This window comes from Charadrius vociferus, unplaced genomic scaffold, assembly GCF_000708025.1.
Source record: "Charadrius vociferus isolate BGI_N301 unplaced genomic scaffold, ASM70802v2 scaffold477, whole genome shotgun sequence".
In the NCBI taxonomy this organism is placed as follows: Eukaryota; Metazoa; Chordata; class Aves; order Charadriiformes; family Charadriidae; genus Charadrius; species Charadrius vociferus.
Window position 1 is genome coordinate 2471478 of NW_009649449.1, and position 12771 is coordinate 2484248.

At 57.5% G+C, this 12771-nt stretch overlaps 1 protein-coding gene across 1 annotated transcript in view; it reads left to right on the top strand.

The window, feature by feature from the left end:
• AGRN (agrin) overlaps positions 1 to 12771 on the top strand; it is a 130130-nt gene that overhangs the window by 38363 nt on the left and 78996 nt on the right. Inside the window, 1 exon segment of the mRNA XM_009889659.1 lies at positions 8548 to 8568. Coding sequence (XP_009887961.1) covers positions 8548 to 8568 — 21 coding nt within the window.

Below are 12771 nucleotides of genomic sequence, written 5' to 3' on the forward strand. Positions count from 1 at the left end.
GCCCGGCGTCCAGCGGTCCCGGGGTTCGGAGCATCCCCAATTCCCCCTGGTTTCGGCAGCCTGACGCGCCGCCGTCTTGGCTCTCTCAGCCCTTGGAGGGGAGGATGCTGCGCCCCTGCCCGTGCCTTGCTCGCCGCTGGCGGCGCAGCTCGCTCCCTTGAACAAGGCACTCGCTTCTTTCTCGGTCCCGCGGTCTTTCTCCCTCTCCTCTCGCTAAACCCGGGGCATCCGTCTGCGTTTCTGTTTCGCATCCCCGGCAGGCTGATGCCTTGCCTCCCCTTTGAGGGTGCCCCACTGGTGCAGAGGGGCTCCGTAGCACAAACACGGCTTTTATTCCCTGCTGCTGAGAGCTGCCAGGCCTGGCTCTCTTCCCAGAAAGCGGCGCTGGTTTAGAACATAAGCAGCTATTGTCTTAGCCCTGGAGACCGCGATCCGAGCGCTGCTGGCGTTGGAGAGGGGAGAGGGGATACGGCATGCTAAAGGGACTGGAGAAAGGAGCCCGAGGAATACGGCAGATTTGCAAGGCTCTCAATTATTCTCGTCTCACCAAAAATAATGCGGGTGCCTACCCCTCCTTTGACGCTCGAATCGCTCTGTCCCTCTCCCCGGGGGTGGCTGTTACAGTTAGTTTATGTCTAGCAAAGACTGGGTCCTTTGTCTTGCACAGGCTGGAGAAGGCAATGGAGGGGGAAGAGTGGTCCCACAGTAAGGGTCTCCTCCTGGGAGCACACCCCGGCTGGTTCTGGGGTCCCTCACGCGACCTGCCTTGTAGGGAATGGCGCTCGGGACAGGGAAATCGCTTTGGGCATGGACTCGCTCATCTCCAGCGAGGTGACAAAGCCGTTGGAGAGCATCGTGTCGCCTGCGGCAGGTGACACCCTCTCCCCTTCAGCGTTGTATCCCTCGCGGAGGGATGCGTCGGGGGTGATTCTGGTGGGGGCTTAGGGCTCGAGGTGCTGCTTCCCGGGGTTTTCTCTCTCGGGAGAACAAAGCACGGGTCCCAGCAGAAGGGGCTGTGGGTCTGGGGCCAGCTCAGCCCCCCGGGAGGGGACAAGACCGGCTGTGGAGGACAGCAGAGCGATGTCCCGGCTGCTTAACCGCTGTCCCGTTCCCTCTGCGGCGCGATCAGAGCTGGTGCCGTCTAGGGTGCAGGAAGGCAGAATTATGAAGACGGTCTGCTATAAATGAGAGATTCCCATTCATTTTGCTAAATCATCCCTTTGCTCTTGTGTAAAATGGGGGAAACCTGCGCAGCACGGACCAAACAACAGCTCTCGATGCCATAGGGGGCTGAGCAGAGGGGGGGGGTCTCATCCAGTCCCTGAGGCGGCTTGTGGCTGTCCTGCCTTGGTTTGGGTCTCCTTATTCCAGGGAACAGAAACTGTAGCTCTGTGCAAGGACCTGATTGACCTGTTGTTCTTATTTGCGTCTTTTTTTGGCTTTGATTTGTTCTGGGCTCAGCCCTGTAATCCAAGGAAAATCACTCCACAGGTAAAATTACAAGCGGGGACGTTTGGGTAAGGGAAGCGTGGAGTCCCTGCCAGGTCCTCTAATCAGCCTTGAGTTTGTGGGGAAGGAGACGAGTTCCTGGAGCATCTCGTGCCTCTTTTTTCCCCCCTTAGGAAAGCAGGGAGGGTGCAAGGGAGCTAATCATGAGGCTATTTCACGAATCATTTGGCCGTGATGAGCCGCAGTGGAGAAAGAGGGTTTGAGACGCTGAGTTTTTTCAGCTTAATCTGCCGGAGTGGTGATCCTCTGCCGCTCGGCAGGCTGATGCCTACGGCCAGCCCCGTCTGAGTAAACTTTCCCTGGCTTCAATAAAAACGTTAGTGTAGTAGAGACTCTGCCCTGTGGGTTTTTTCCTCCCCCTCCGACCAGTCCATCCCGGTACCCAACCCACGGCAGCTTCTTAAAAGCGTGTTTGGTGGTGGCACAGAGGGGAAACCTCAAATCCTTGCAAAGCAATTACTGCTAATGAGACACTTCCTACACATCTGGTTTCAATTCTGGCAGTGTTTTGGGGACTGTTCTTCCCAGCTTGGGAAGGGGGGAAGGTGGGAAAATCCCTGCCGCCTCTTCTCCCTTCAGCGGCACCCTCCTCCCGAGGTGGCAGTTGGGCTGCTCGTTAGCTCCCAGCTCGCTTGCCAAACCTAAACAATTAACAGGGAAAATTGCACCTCTCCGGGGAGGCTGAATTTCAGCAGCGGCAATTATTGGATGCTGATCGCACGCCAATTGATTGATATGTTTTTGAGAGAGAGCGTAATGTGTTTAATTAGTGTGTAATTTACAAACGCAGGGACGGCCGGGTGCCCCAGACTTAAGAAAAATTCTGGATTAAGTGCCAACTGCAAAGAAAATGGAGAATTTTCCGTCTTTTTAGCGTGCGATTGCTCGGGTTTAATTTCTTTGTGTGGGGGTTGAACGTTGAATCGATGGAAACTGGTTATTCTGACTTTCTCCAGCCCCTCGTCTGGGTCGGTGGGTACCAAATCCAGAAGATGCCGCAGATTCCTGTGGGGCTGAGCTGTCGACCTGCCCCACTGCTGGCTGGGGAGATGGGCGCCCGCGTGCCCCTGCCCTTCCAGTGGGATTCCCAGTCCCAGGAGCTCTTCCAGAGATTCCCCACCGGCCTTAATGTGGATTAGGTAACCCGGAGCCGCAGAGCTTCAGCTCTGGTTTCTGAGCGTTCAGATCGGGTCTTTGTTTGAATGCAGATTTGCGTGGATCCTGGGCCCCTCTGGCTGCTGGTTTTGGCAGCCAAGCGCCTTGTTATCTCAGCGCGGAGCGTGGCCTTGGAGCAGGATGCAGAGAAACAGTAGGGAGGGTCACGGAGAGAGAGGGGGTTCAGGAAGTCTGGGTTGCTTTTGTGCACTGAGCAGCGGGAAGGTGGCGTGGGAACCCTTGGCTTGTTTCCTTGGGAATGAGACGGTCCAACCTGCATCTCGTCGGCGGGCTTATCGGGGACGTTAGCGCGAGGGCAAAGAAAACACGGTGCTGTCGGGTTGCTGGGATCCATCAGGGATCCCTCCTGGCTCCTCGGAGCCCGGCTCTGCCGGCGGTCCAGCTTCCTCCCTGGCTGGGTGCACCTGGGGTGTGGGTGGGCAATGTCCACCCCCCCATGGCCTTCACTGGCACGACGTGGGGTCCCGCTTTGAAGGAGGACTTGCAGAGGAACCCCCCTGTGCTGCGTAGAGCCCCGGGGCTGAGCCTGTGTTTGGTTAGCGGGGACCTTTCACAGAATCCCAGACTGGTGGGGGCTGGAAGGGCCCTCTGGAGCTCCCCCATCCCACCCCCCGCCAGAGCAGGGGCACCTCCAGCAGTGGCACAGGACGGCGTCCAGGCGGGTTTGGGATGGCTCCAGAGGGGGAGACTCCCCCACCTCTCTGGGCAGCCTCTGCCACTGCTCTGCCGCCCTCACAGCAGAGAAGGCCCTCCTCAGGTTGAGATGGAACTTCCCATGGTCACGTTTGTGCCCGTTCCCTCTTGGCCTGTCACTGGGCACCACTGGAAACAGACTGTTCCCATCCCCCTGGCACCTCCCTTGAAGGATTTATCAGCCTTGATAATATCCCCCCTCAGTCTTCTCTTCTCCAGACTGAAAAGCCCCAATTCCCTCAGCCTTTCCTCATCAGAAAGATGCTCCAGTCCCCTCCTCATCTCCGTAGCCCTTTGCTGGACCCTCTCCAGCAGTTCCCTGTCCTTCTTGACCCGGGGAGCCCCGAACTGGACACAGTGCTCCAGATGGGGCCCTCCCCAGGGCAGAGCAGAGGGGGAGGATGACCTCCCTCCACCTGCTGGCCACACTCTTCTTGACGCCCCCCCCGGATGCCGTTGGCCTTCTTGGCCACCAGGGCACATTGCTGGCTCATGGGCATCCTGTTGTCCCCCAGGACTCGCAGATCCCTTTCCCCAGAGCTGCTCTCCAGCAGGTCAGCCCCCAACCTGTACTGGTGCATGGGGTTACTCCTCCCCAGACGCAGTACCCTACATTTGCCCATGTGGAATTTCATTAGGTTCCTCTCTGCCGAACTCTCCAGCCTGTCTCGTTCTGCAAGGCCAAACTCCAGGTCCTCCTCTTCAGGTTGGGATCTTCAAACAGGGTTTTCCCAGAGGACAGCTTGCCTTGGTGAGCTGTTCTGACTGGGAAATTCTTTTTTTCTGGGAAACAGTCTGGGATATGCGTTGGTCGAGCGTCTCTGGAACTGAGCTGTTAAGCAGGAGATAGTTCTGGCCTCGCAACAGCTGTGTTGGGTGACTTGTCCAAGTCACATGTGGTTTCTCAGAAGTACCACTTTTCACAATGATGTAGCTCAGCTCCTGGCAGGAGTAATAACTCAAAAAGCATGTACTGGGTGCTCCAGAGAGATAGGTCTGCTTTGTTCCAGCCGTGGCTGCGCTCCCCGTGCCCGGCATGGCACGGCACCAACACCAGCTTCCCGCTCCGCGTTGCTTCTCTGCAAAGCTCGGGTGTATTTCCCTGCTCCGAGTGTTTCTGTCCAGGAAAACTTTCTGCAGTCAAGTGCCTGACCTTGGAACAGAGCCTCCTGCTCTCCTTTCTTTTTTGTTTTATTTAATATATAGTAAAATAAACTTATTTCCCCCTTCTTGATGTTAACAGCTGCCGCATTGAGCCACGGCACGACGAAGGGGAAATCAAAGCAGAGTGAAATTTGCTGGAGTTGAAAGGCAGGTCAGGGTTTGGGGTTACTCATCTCAATTGCACTTTTGTTCTGAAAACGAGAGGGGGAATGTGTGTACCCCGCCGGCCCGGCGTGATCTCCCCCAGCTTTAGGAAGAAGGAGCAGGAGCTGCGGGGTTGGATGCCCTGGAGGTCAGCCTGTGTGGGGAGGTGCTGGGCTGTCCGGGCTCTATCCGGTGGCCTTGGCGCTGGAGCAGCGCTGCGTGGGTGGGGGCCGTTGCTGAGCAGAAGGGCGGTCTGGGCTGCCTTGGGCTCGGGGGCCTCCGTGAGTCACAAGCGACTTCTGGCTCTACGGGGTCAAGTGTTCAGTCTTGCTGTGGCCAAGTGGATGCGTCTCAAGTCCCCTGAACCCTTCTGGGATTCTGTTCCCCACCCATAAACTAGAGCTACCGGCGCTCACATGGGACACCGACCCTTTTCTCCACTCTCGTCCCGTGGGTTCCTCCCCGTTGTTCTGCAGCCCAGGCAGCCAAGGTGGCATTTGGGCTTGGAGCAGCACTCGTGGCTCTTGTCCTGGTGCTCCAAAGCTGCGATTCCCGTATCCTGAGGGCTGCGGCGCTGAAGTTGGCAGCTCCGCGGGGGTCTTGGCCGGGGAACTCCTTCTTCTCTTTATCATCGTCTCGCTCCTTCTGGTTTTCCCCTGGCTCTGAAAAGGAGCTGCTGTTACAGTCCCGGCGAACATCAGGTTTTGATATCTGCATATGAAAGGTTCAGTCGCTCTGGAACAGGCAGGCGGTGACACTTCTTTATGCAGCGCAAAGCCCCAGTTGGGCTCCAGGGTCTCCACACCTCAAGGTGCCGCAGGGGTACCTTAAAGAAAAGGTGCTGCTTTGGGAATGCCGTGCTTTTGCGCATGGAAAACGAGGTCTTTGCATCCAGCTTACCCCCTGCTCTGTGTGCGCGCGCGCGATACGATACGCCTCCGCCACAGATTCTCACTCGGTGGCCTTGGGCATGTCACTTGTCCTGTGCGCGTTAGGCGATGTGGGCTGGACCGCGGTGGAGTGAGGTGGTGCCCTGTTGGGGGTGGGGGGGGAGTGTTCCCTGGGGTGCCAGGGTTGTGCCGCTTGTGCCAGCGGCCGAGGGGACCCGCCTGCTGCGGAGCAACGGGGGTGGGGGGAGAAGGGCCTGGCTGAGACTTCCCCTCCTCAATGGGAATGTCCCCCAAAATGCGCACTCTGCCCATACTCTGTTCCCCGGCGGTGACTGCCTCTCTCCTGCACTGGCCTTCACCTCCTTTCCCTTGGGGGTGGTGGAGTTGAAGGTCCTGAGACACGGCGGGCACACAGCTTTGTAGGAACCCCAACTAAGCACGGCTTGTCCCCAGGGCTTCTCTACCTGAACGCCCCAGGAAAAGCCGCTCACCTTCCCCTGCACAGCGGCAAAATCAAGTCTGTTCTGCTGTCCCAAACGCGTTGCTGCTGCTCTTGTGCCTTCCTTTCGCCTTGAAGGCAAAGCTCTTCAGAGGTGCTGCCTTGGCGAGAACGGGCTCTCCCGCTGCTCTCCAGGAGTAGCGGAGTAAGAGATGGGCCCCTCTTCCCTCCGGCAATCCCAGACCGTCCTGTCCCGGTGCCCAGAAGAGCCAACTCTTCTGCCAGGTGACAAAAGGATGCGATGGAGATAGCACAATCCGCGTAATTTTAATTTAGAGGCATCAATACAAAGGAAGGGAGGGAGCGCTGCGGTCCTGCAGCCAGACACTGATATCTCATCTGCACCAGAGCCGGCCGTGGGGTTTTGGCTTTCATTTCTGTTTTTCTTCCTCTTTTTATAAATTAAAATCCCAAAATAACTGCTGCTCTGGGATATTTTTAAGCTGTTTTCCCTTCTTCCTTTCTTCCCTGCATCTCCCAACAGCTTATAGCTGAGAGAGCTCCCGGTTGCCAATGGAGAAGGCTTCACGTCACTTCCTTGGCATGGGGCCGTCTCCAGCCCTCAATGCTCACTTTGTTTTTCCCCTCATAGTTTCAGTGAGCTGTCAGGACTCTTCACAGTGTCACATTACCCGTGTCCCACAGCCCATTGTGGGAGCTGCTGCTAACGTGGCATGCAGAGCACGGCGGGGGGAGGCTTCAGCGCCCCTCAGCCCGGGTACCAGGGCAGCGGGTGAGGCTCTCTCTCTTCCAGCTGCATCCTTTTGCCTTTATCCTCCTCCTCCGTTTCCTCTGCTACGTGGCTCAGCGTGCTCCCTTTCCCTGGGAAGTCGCCCACCTCTGTCCCTTGCATCCCACCCGGCTGGCTGTGCCTCCCCTGGGGCTCCGCGTCTGTCTTCTTTCGGCAGACTTTGAGCATCCAGCCTGAGAAAAGCACACAAGAAGAATCCCAGATTCTCCTAGATTGGAAAAGACCTGTAAGATCACCTAGTCCAACTGTTAACCTAACACTGACCAACCCACCACTAAACCATGTCCCTGAGCACTCTATCTACATGACCCTTAAATCCCTCCAGGGATGGGGACTCCACCACTGCCCTGGGTAACGCGTTCCAGTGCCTCATGACCCCTTCAGTAAAGAAATTCTTCCTAATATCCAATCTAAGCTTCCCTTGGCGCAACTTGAAGCCATTTCCTCTTGTTCTGTCACCTGTAACTTGACAGAACAGGTCGAGTCCCACCTCTCTGCACCCTCCTCTCAGATGGTTGTGGAGAGCAAGTACCACGTACTCCAAACTCCACCCGGCTCTTAACTCTCTGGTAGCTCTTGTGTGGTCGTATGAGGAGGCAGAGCGGTCTGAGTGGAATAGAAAAGGAGGGTTAAGAGTTGCATGTCACACTGGGAGATACCCATGTCCTGGTGGGACACAGACCTGGCTGTGATGGCAGCTCCTATTTCCGTAGGCATCTAGAATGAATGCTGTGATGGTTATGGGACTTCTGTACTGCCATAGATGACTTGCAGATGAATAAGCTATGCTCCATAACAACTATTAAAATGCTCAGCTGTTTAACTCTTAACCTTCTCTTTCGTCATGTGCGTTGGGGACCTTCTTTCATCTCGTGCTCTGGTTTCCTAGACTTCAAAAGTAGTTCCAGCCCAGTGTTTGGGTAGGAGGGATCAAGCTGTGATGGTAAAGGATGTGCCCCCTTTGAGTTGAATGGGAAACATCTGATCCTTGGTAGCCCCTATTGGGCTAAGGCTGCGCATAGCTCCGGGCTTTGGTCCAGAACATTTCCAAATTGTGAGTTTGGTTTCAGAAAAATAGTCTATTGACAGGGCAACACACGAAGTTTCAACAGTTAACGCGTGTTGGCTTCTGAGTCTTTGGCTGCACTTGTTACATTCTCCAGGACCTCCTTCAGCCGTCCTTGTAAGGAAGGAGCGCAGGCTTCTCCGTGGATCAAATCAACCGCGGTATCTAATCCGGCGTGCTTGTCTTGTGTGGCTGATAGTCAGCGGTCGGTGCCGAGATGTTCCCGATGGGGTTTTTGCTGTTGCCATTTGCACTGTTCTGGTTCTGAGCCTCTCTGTTTCTACCTTCTTTTGCTGTGCGTAATTTAGGCTGTTGCAGTGTGCGGTATCGTCAGTAACGTCAGGTTCCTGCTGTTTTCTGGATATCTGCAGATTTGGGAGCCCGTCGTGCCACGCAAACATGTTTAAATCGACGGGCTTAGAAGGCCGACAACCCAGCCACGATCTCCTGGGGTGATTTGGGAGGTAGTGCCCGATGCTGCCTGGAAAGGGCTGGAAGAGATAGATGGAAGCTGCCCCAGGTGGTGTCGATAGTGCAGCATCGGAGGAGGGGGTCTGGGGGAGGGTAGGAAAGCTTTGGGTTAGCTGTCTGTTTTCTTGTTTCTAACTGTTTTTGTTCTCTCCTTTTTCTCCTCCCCCTCCCCTGCTTTCTAAAGAACATAGGAAGCTTCTTGCTGGTAAGTGGTGGTGTGTCATGCCAAAAAAATACCATTTTTTCCATTCCACCATCAGACTCGCTGGTTAGTCCCTGTCATTCTCCCATCCACCCAGGATGCGCTGGAGCAATAGAAACCTTCTGGAGGTGGGTCCAGGCACACCCATCCCCGCGGCCTCTTGGCTGCTGAGTGGGCGCTCACCTCCAAGGGAGCTATTGCTTTTAGATCACAGTTTGAAGAACTGCTTTGCCCTCTGCCTCCACGTTGCCCGGCCTGACGTCGTCGCCTGGGCTCGATTGGATTGCTCCTGTCCCGGCACAAAACATGCCACGGCTGCTGCGGCACCGACCCTCTGGAGTGCTGCGGGCGCGAAACTGTGATCTAAGGACACCTCTCACGTAGTGCTTGTCTCATGTCCGACTCCATCCTCAGCTTCTCACCTTCTTCACCCGCTGCCTGGGGAGGGTGGGGGAGAGCGCTCACTGTCCCAGCTCATACCGGAGGTAAAACGGAGGGATTTGCCTCTTGACCTGGCCTGGGGGGGGGTTGTTTGTGGCATGTGCTGCACTCGATGTCCTTAAAGAAGGAGGGCAGAGCGTTGCTGCCAGCAAGTCGAGGGCAGAGGCGACACGTGCCCCCGGGTCCTGGCTGAGCTGCGAAGCTGCAGGTGTGGGGCAAACACGCCACAGACAATTCTGGGCATCTTTCTGGCGAAAACAAGCGGAGCGCGGGCACGGGCTGAAGCCCCTAAGGTATTCCTGACCCCGCTCCTCTGGTCCCCTCGTCTCGCCTCCCCTGTGTCAGCAACGACTTGTCTCTTCCTCAGCTGTCTTCTGCACAGATGCTTGTTTTAAACAGTGAATCCCGGTCATTAAAACATTAAACAAAGGGTGTGCGTGCCCCCGTGCTGACGGGAGCAGCCCGTAGCGGGGCGAGGGCGTACGGGGCTGCAGGCTGGCTAGGTGCCCGCTTCCCTGCCAGCCCTGGGGCTGGGAATCCTGGCATCCCGGCGGCCTCGTGGCCAGCTCCTTTGTTTGGTGGCTGTGGAGACGGAGCGTACGTCAAGGAAGGCGTTTGGCATGTGGTTGGGGCCGGCAGCTCGTCTCACGCCCTCCCCCTGCCACGCACGAACCTTCCTGCGGATGGAGGACGGGGCAAACGTGGTGCTTCCCTGTGCTGCCACCCCCTCTCCGGCGAGCCCGGGCAGCCACCCTGCTGTGACAAAACGTGTCCCAGGTCTGTGTTTGCCATGGACAAAGCAGGTGTCCCCTGCTTGTACGGCCAGGACTGGGTACGGAGGTGCCCAGCCGCTTCGCTGCACCGGCTTTGGCTTCAGGGCTGCTCCTCTGCCCACAATGTGTTCACCTTGAGACCTTTAGGTTCGCTGCTGAAACCCCCCAGTACGTAGCTGGGTAAGCAGCTGGCTTTTCGGTGCGATGTGGGGTGGGACGGAGCTGCTCGCCTTGGTCTGGGCACGGCGGCCCACGGTGTCGGACCCCACTGAACCCAGGCAAAGGGAGTTCCACCAGGACCGCACCAGCCGTGGCTGCTGAGCTGCTTAAAGCCATCACTGCTGTGGTTCCTCCCTGTTTTGTGCCCCTCGTTATGTATAATATAGATAGCGTGCAGATCGGGGGGGGCGTAGGGTAGGTAGGGCTTTGTTTGGATGTGTGCCCTTGCTGCAAAGGCGCTGGAGAGGGAACAGAGGGACATCAAAGTTTTATTGAAAGCCACCCACTCCTGCCCTGGCCCCTGGGCCTCTCTGGCTCCAGGAGGAGCAAGGAGAGAAGCAATCCAAAGCCGACAGCATCCCCTGCCGGCTGATGCTTCTGTGCCTCTCAGCCCTGAGATGCATAAACTGAGCGGAGAGGGTTCGGCTCTCCTCCTGGGTGCTGTTGGCTGCTCCCAACACCGGCTCCTACAAACATTTGACTTTCAGCTGTGTGTGGTTGACAACGCCATAGCTGGATGCCGCCTGCTCTTTGGCTTTTCCAGACAGCAAGCGGGCGGGAGAAAAAGGATCTGTGTTCCTGGGGATGCCCACTCCCCCTTCCTGTGTCCCCATCCGAGACCCTCTGCAGTGCCTGCGAGCGATCTCCGCGCCGGACCGGAGTCGGTCAGAGGAGAGGGTGTCCCTTTCCTTCCTCTCCTTCTTCTTTTCACCTTATTGCGTAGCTCGGGGGGGGGTTTGCTCTCCCCAGGGAAGCAGCCTGCGCTGGGTTTGTCTGAGCAGCGCCGTGGCGGAGCTGGGTGATGGGGCTGCGTGTCTTTCCCTGCGCTGCGGCAGGGGACGATGCTGCTGCCGCCGTGTCGGCGTGTCCGGCTCTGCGCCTTCCCGGGAGACCTGTCTCGCACCGCTCGGCGGCCCCTGTGGTTCATCCGCTTTACGGGAAAGGGGTTAACAAAACTCCGCTGCACCAGACGGCTTGGACCAGAGCCCGGGGCTGACGCTTTGGGTGATGGGTGCCATGACCGAGCGCCTGTTTCGGAGCTTCTGCGTGGGAGCTCCGTGCTCTGCCTCCGTGGCAGGCGCCGGTGCTGGCTGGCACAGAGCTGCATCACTCGAGGGCGCTGGTGTAACTTCTAGCCGGTGCGGGCTCTTTTGTGGCCGGATGGCCTCTCTTAGGAGAGTCGCACTGTGAGAGCGCTTGGCTGGTGTGACTCGGCTCCTGGCCCGGGGTCGGGAGCAGCGTGTGATGTCCGGCTCCCCTGCGGAGCCCTGGCTGGGAGGAGGTGGCAGAGAGCTGCACCGTGGCGTGGCGTTCGGCTTCTGCTCTCTTAGAGATGCTCTGGTTTTAAAGGCTGGCGGGATCTTTCCTCAATATTGCTCCCAGCGCTCCCTCTGCCTGCAGCGCTCTGCACGGCCGGCACGGCAAGAGGATGCTTCTGCTGTCGGGATGTCTTTTTTGTCCAGGGTACGGTGCCGGCCGTTCCTGCATCGCCCCGCTGCTGGGCTCCTTGAGTGCTGGGCTGGAGGGGCAGGAATTGAGGTGTTTTTAGTGAGGGATCTCTGCTTTCTCGCGCTCGGTGAGGAGGGAGAGATTGACAGCTGTCAGTCAGATCCCAAAGCAGCACTGATTTATTTTTTTGGTGGTATCTGGCGTCTGGTAGGCAGCAATGGGGGGGTGAAGGGAGCTAAAGTGGTGTCTCCCGCTGGTGTTACCTCTTCCCAAGTAACTGGTGGCTCAAGGGCGCGGGGTCCCACAAGATGCTCCTTGAGTGCTGGGCTGGGTGGGGAGGAATTGAAGTGGTTTTAGTGGGGGATTTCTGCTTTCGTACTCTCTGCCTGCCTGGTTCTCACTGGTGTGATGTGTTTTCTCACTAGTTGGGCTCTGCTGACGTGGTTTTAGGACTCCCAAGGCCTGTGTGAGGTTACTGGCAGTACCCTAACTCCAGCCAATGCTGCTGTTTTGGGCAGATCTGGTATGAGGTGTACCCCCCCCTGTCGCTGAAGGGTGTCATTCATTGTATGGAAGCACTCCGGTGACAGCTGCTTTCTCACTGGGAAGGTATCCCGAGTGCCAGGGATACATGCTAATTTTAGCCTGCCGGGTGTTTGCTCCGGAAATGTGCTGTAGGTTTGTTTCATCATTTGTTTTCTACTGTTTTTTCCCCCCCGTTTTCACCCCCTCCCTGTGTTATCACATCCTCGAGGATCTCTGCCACGCCGGCTGATCCTCACACCCCCTTGCAGACGAGCAAGTTTACATCAGCTCGCAAAGCAACTGGTGTGCGTTTGGAAGAGGGTTGGCAGAGGTGATGTCTTACAGCTCAACCAACTCCGTCAGCACGTAGAGAGGCTGAAGGCTTGGGCGAGTCGCTCTCAGCCCCTCCAGTAGTCAGGAATGGCTCTTCCTCTGGTGGAGGGAGTCGATGCTGTCTCGGGGAGACAGTAGCCACAGGACGGTGTAAGTTCAGAGCAAACTGTAGCCCCTGAGGTGTTTGAAAGGGCTGTTTGTCCCCCAGAAAGGGGAGAGGCTTCCCTTCCTCGACACCTTAGTGTTGCTCTACCATCGTCCCCTCCGCGCCTCGTCCGTGGCGATGCGGTGGGCTCGGGGCTCAGCGCGGGTTCCGCGCGGCGCGGCTGGGTTGGCGAGAGCGGCAGATGGCAGTGTGAGCCCGCCGAGGAGCCGGGGGGCTGCGGGCTGAGCTCGGGGGCGCACCTCCGGTCCGCGCGGCCGCAGGGTCGGGGCTGCGATGCTGCGGACGCCCAGGACCGCACCA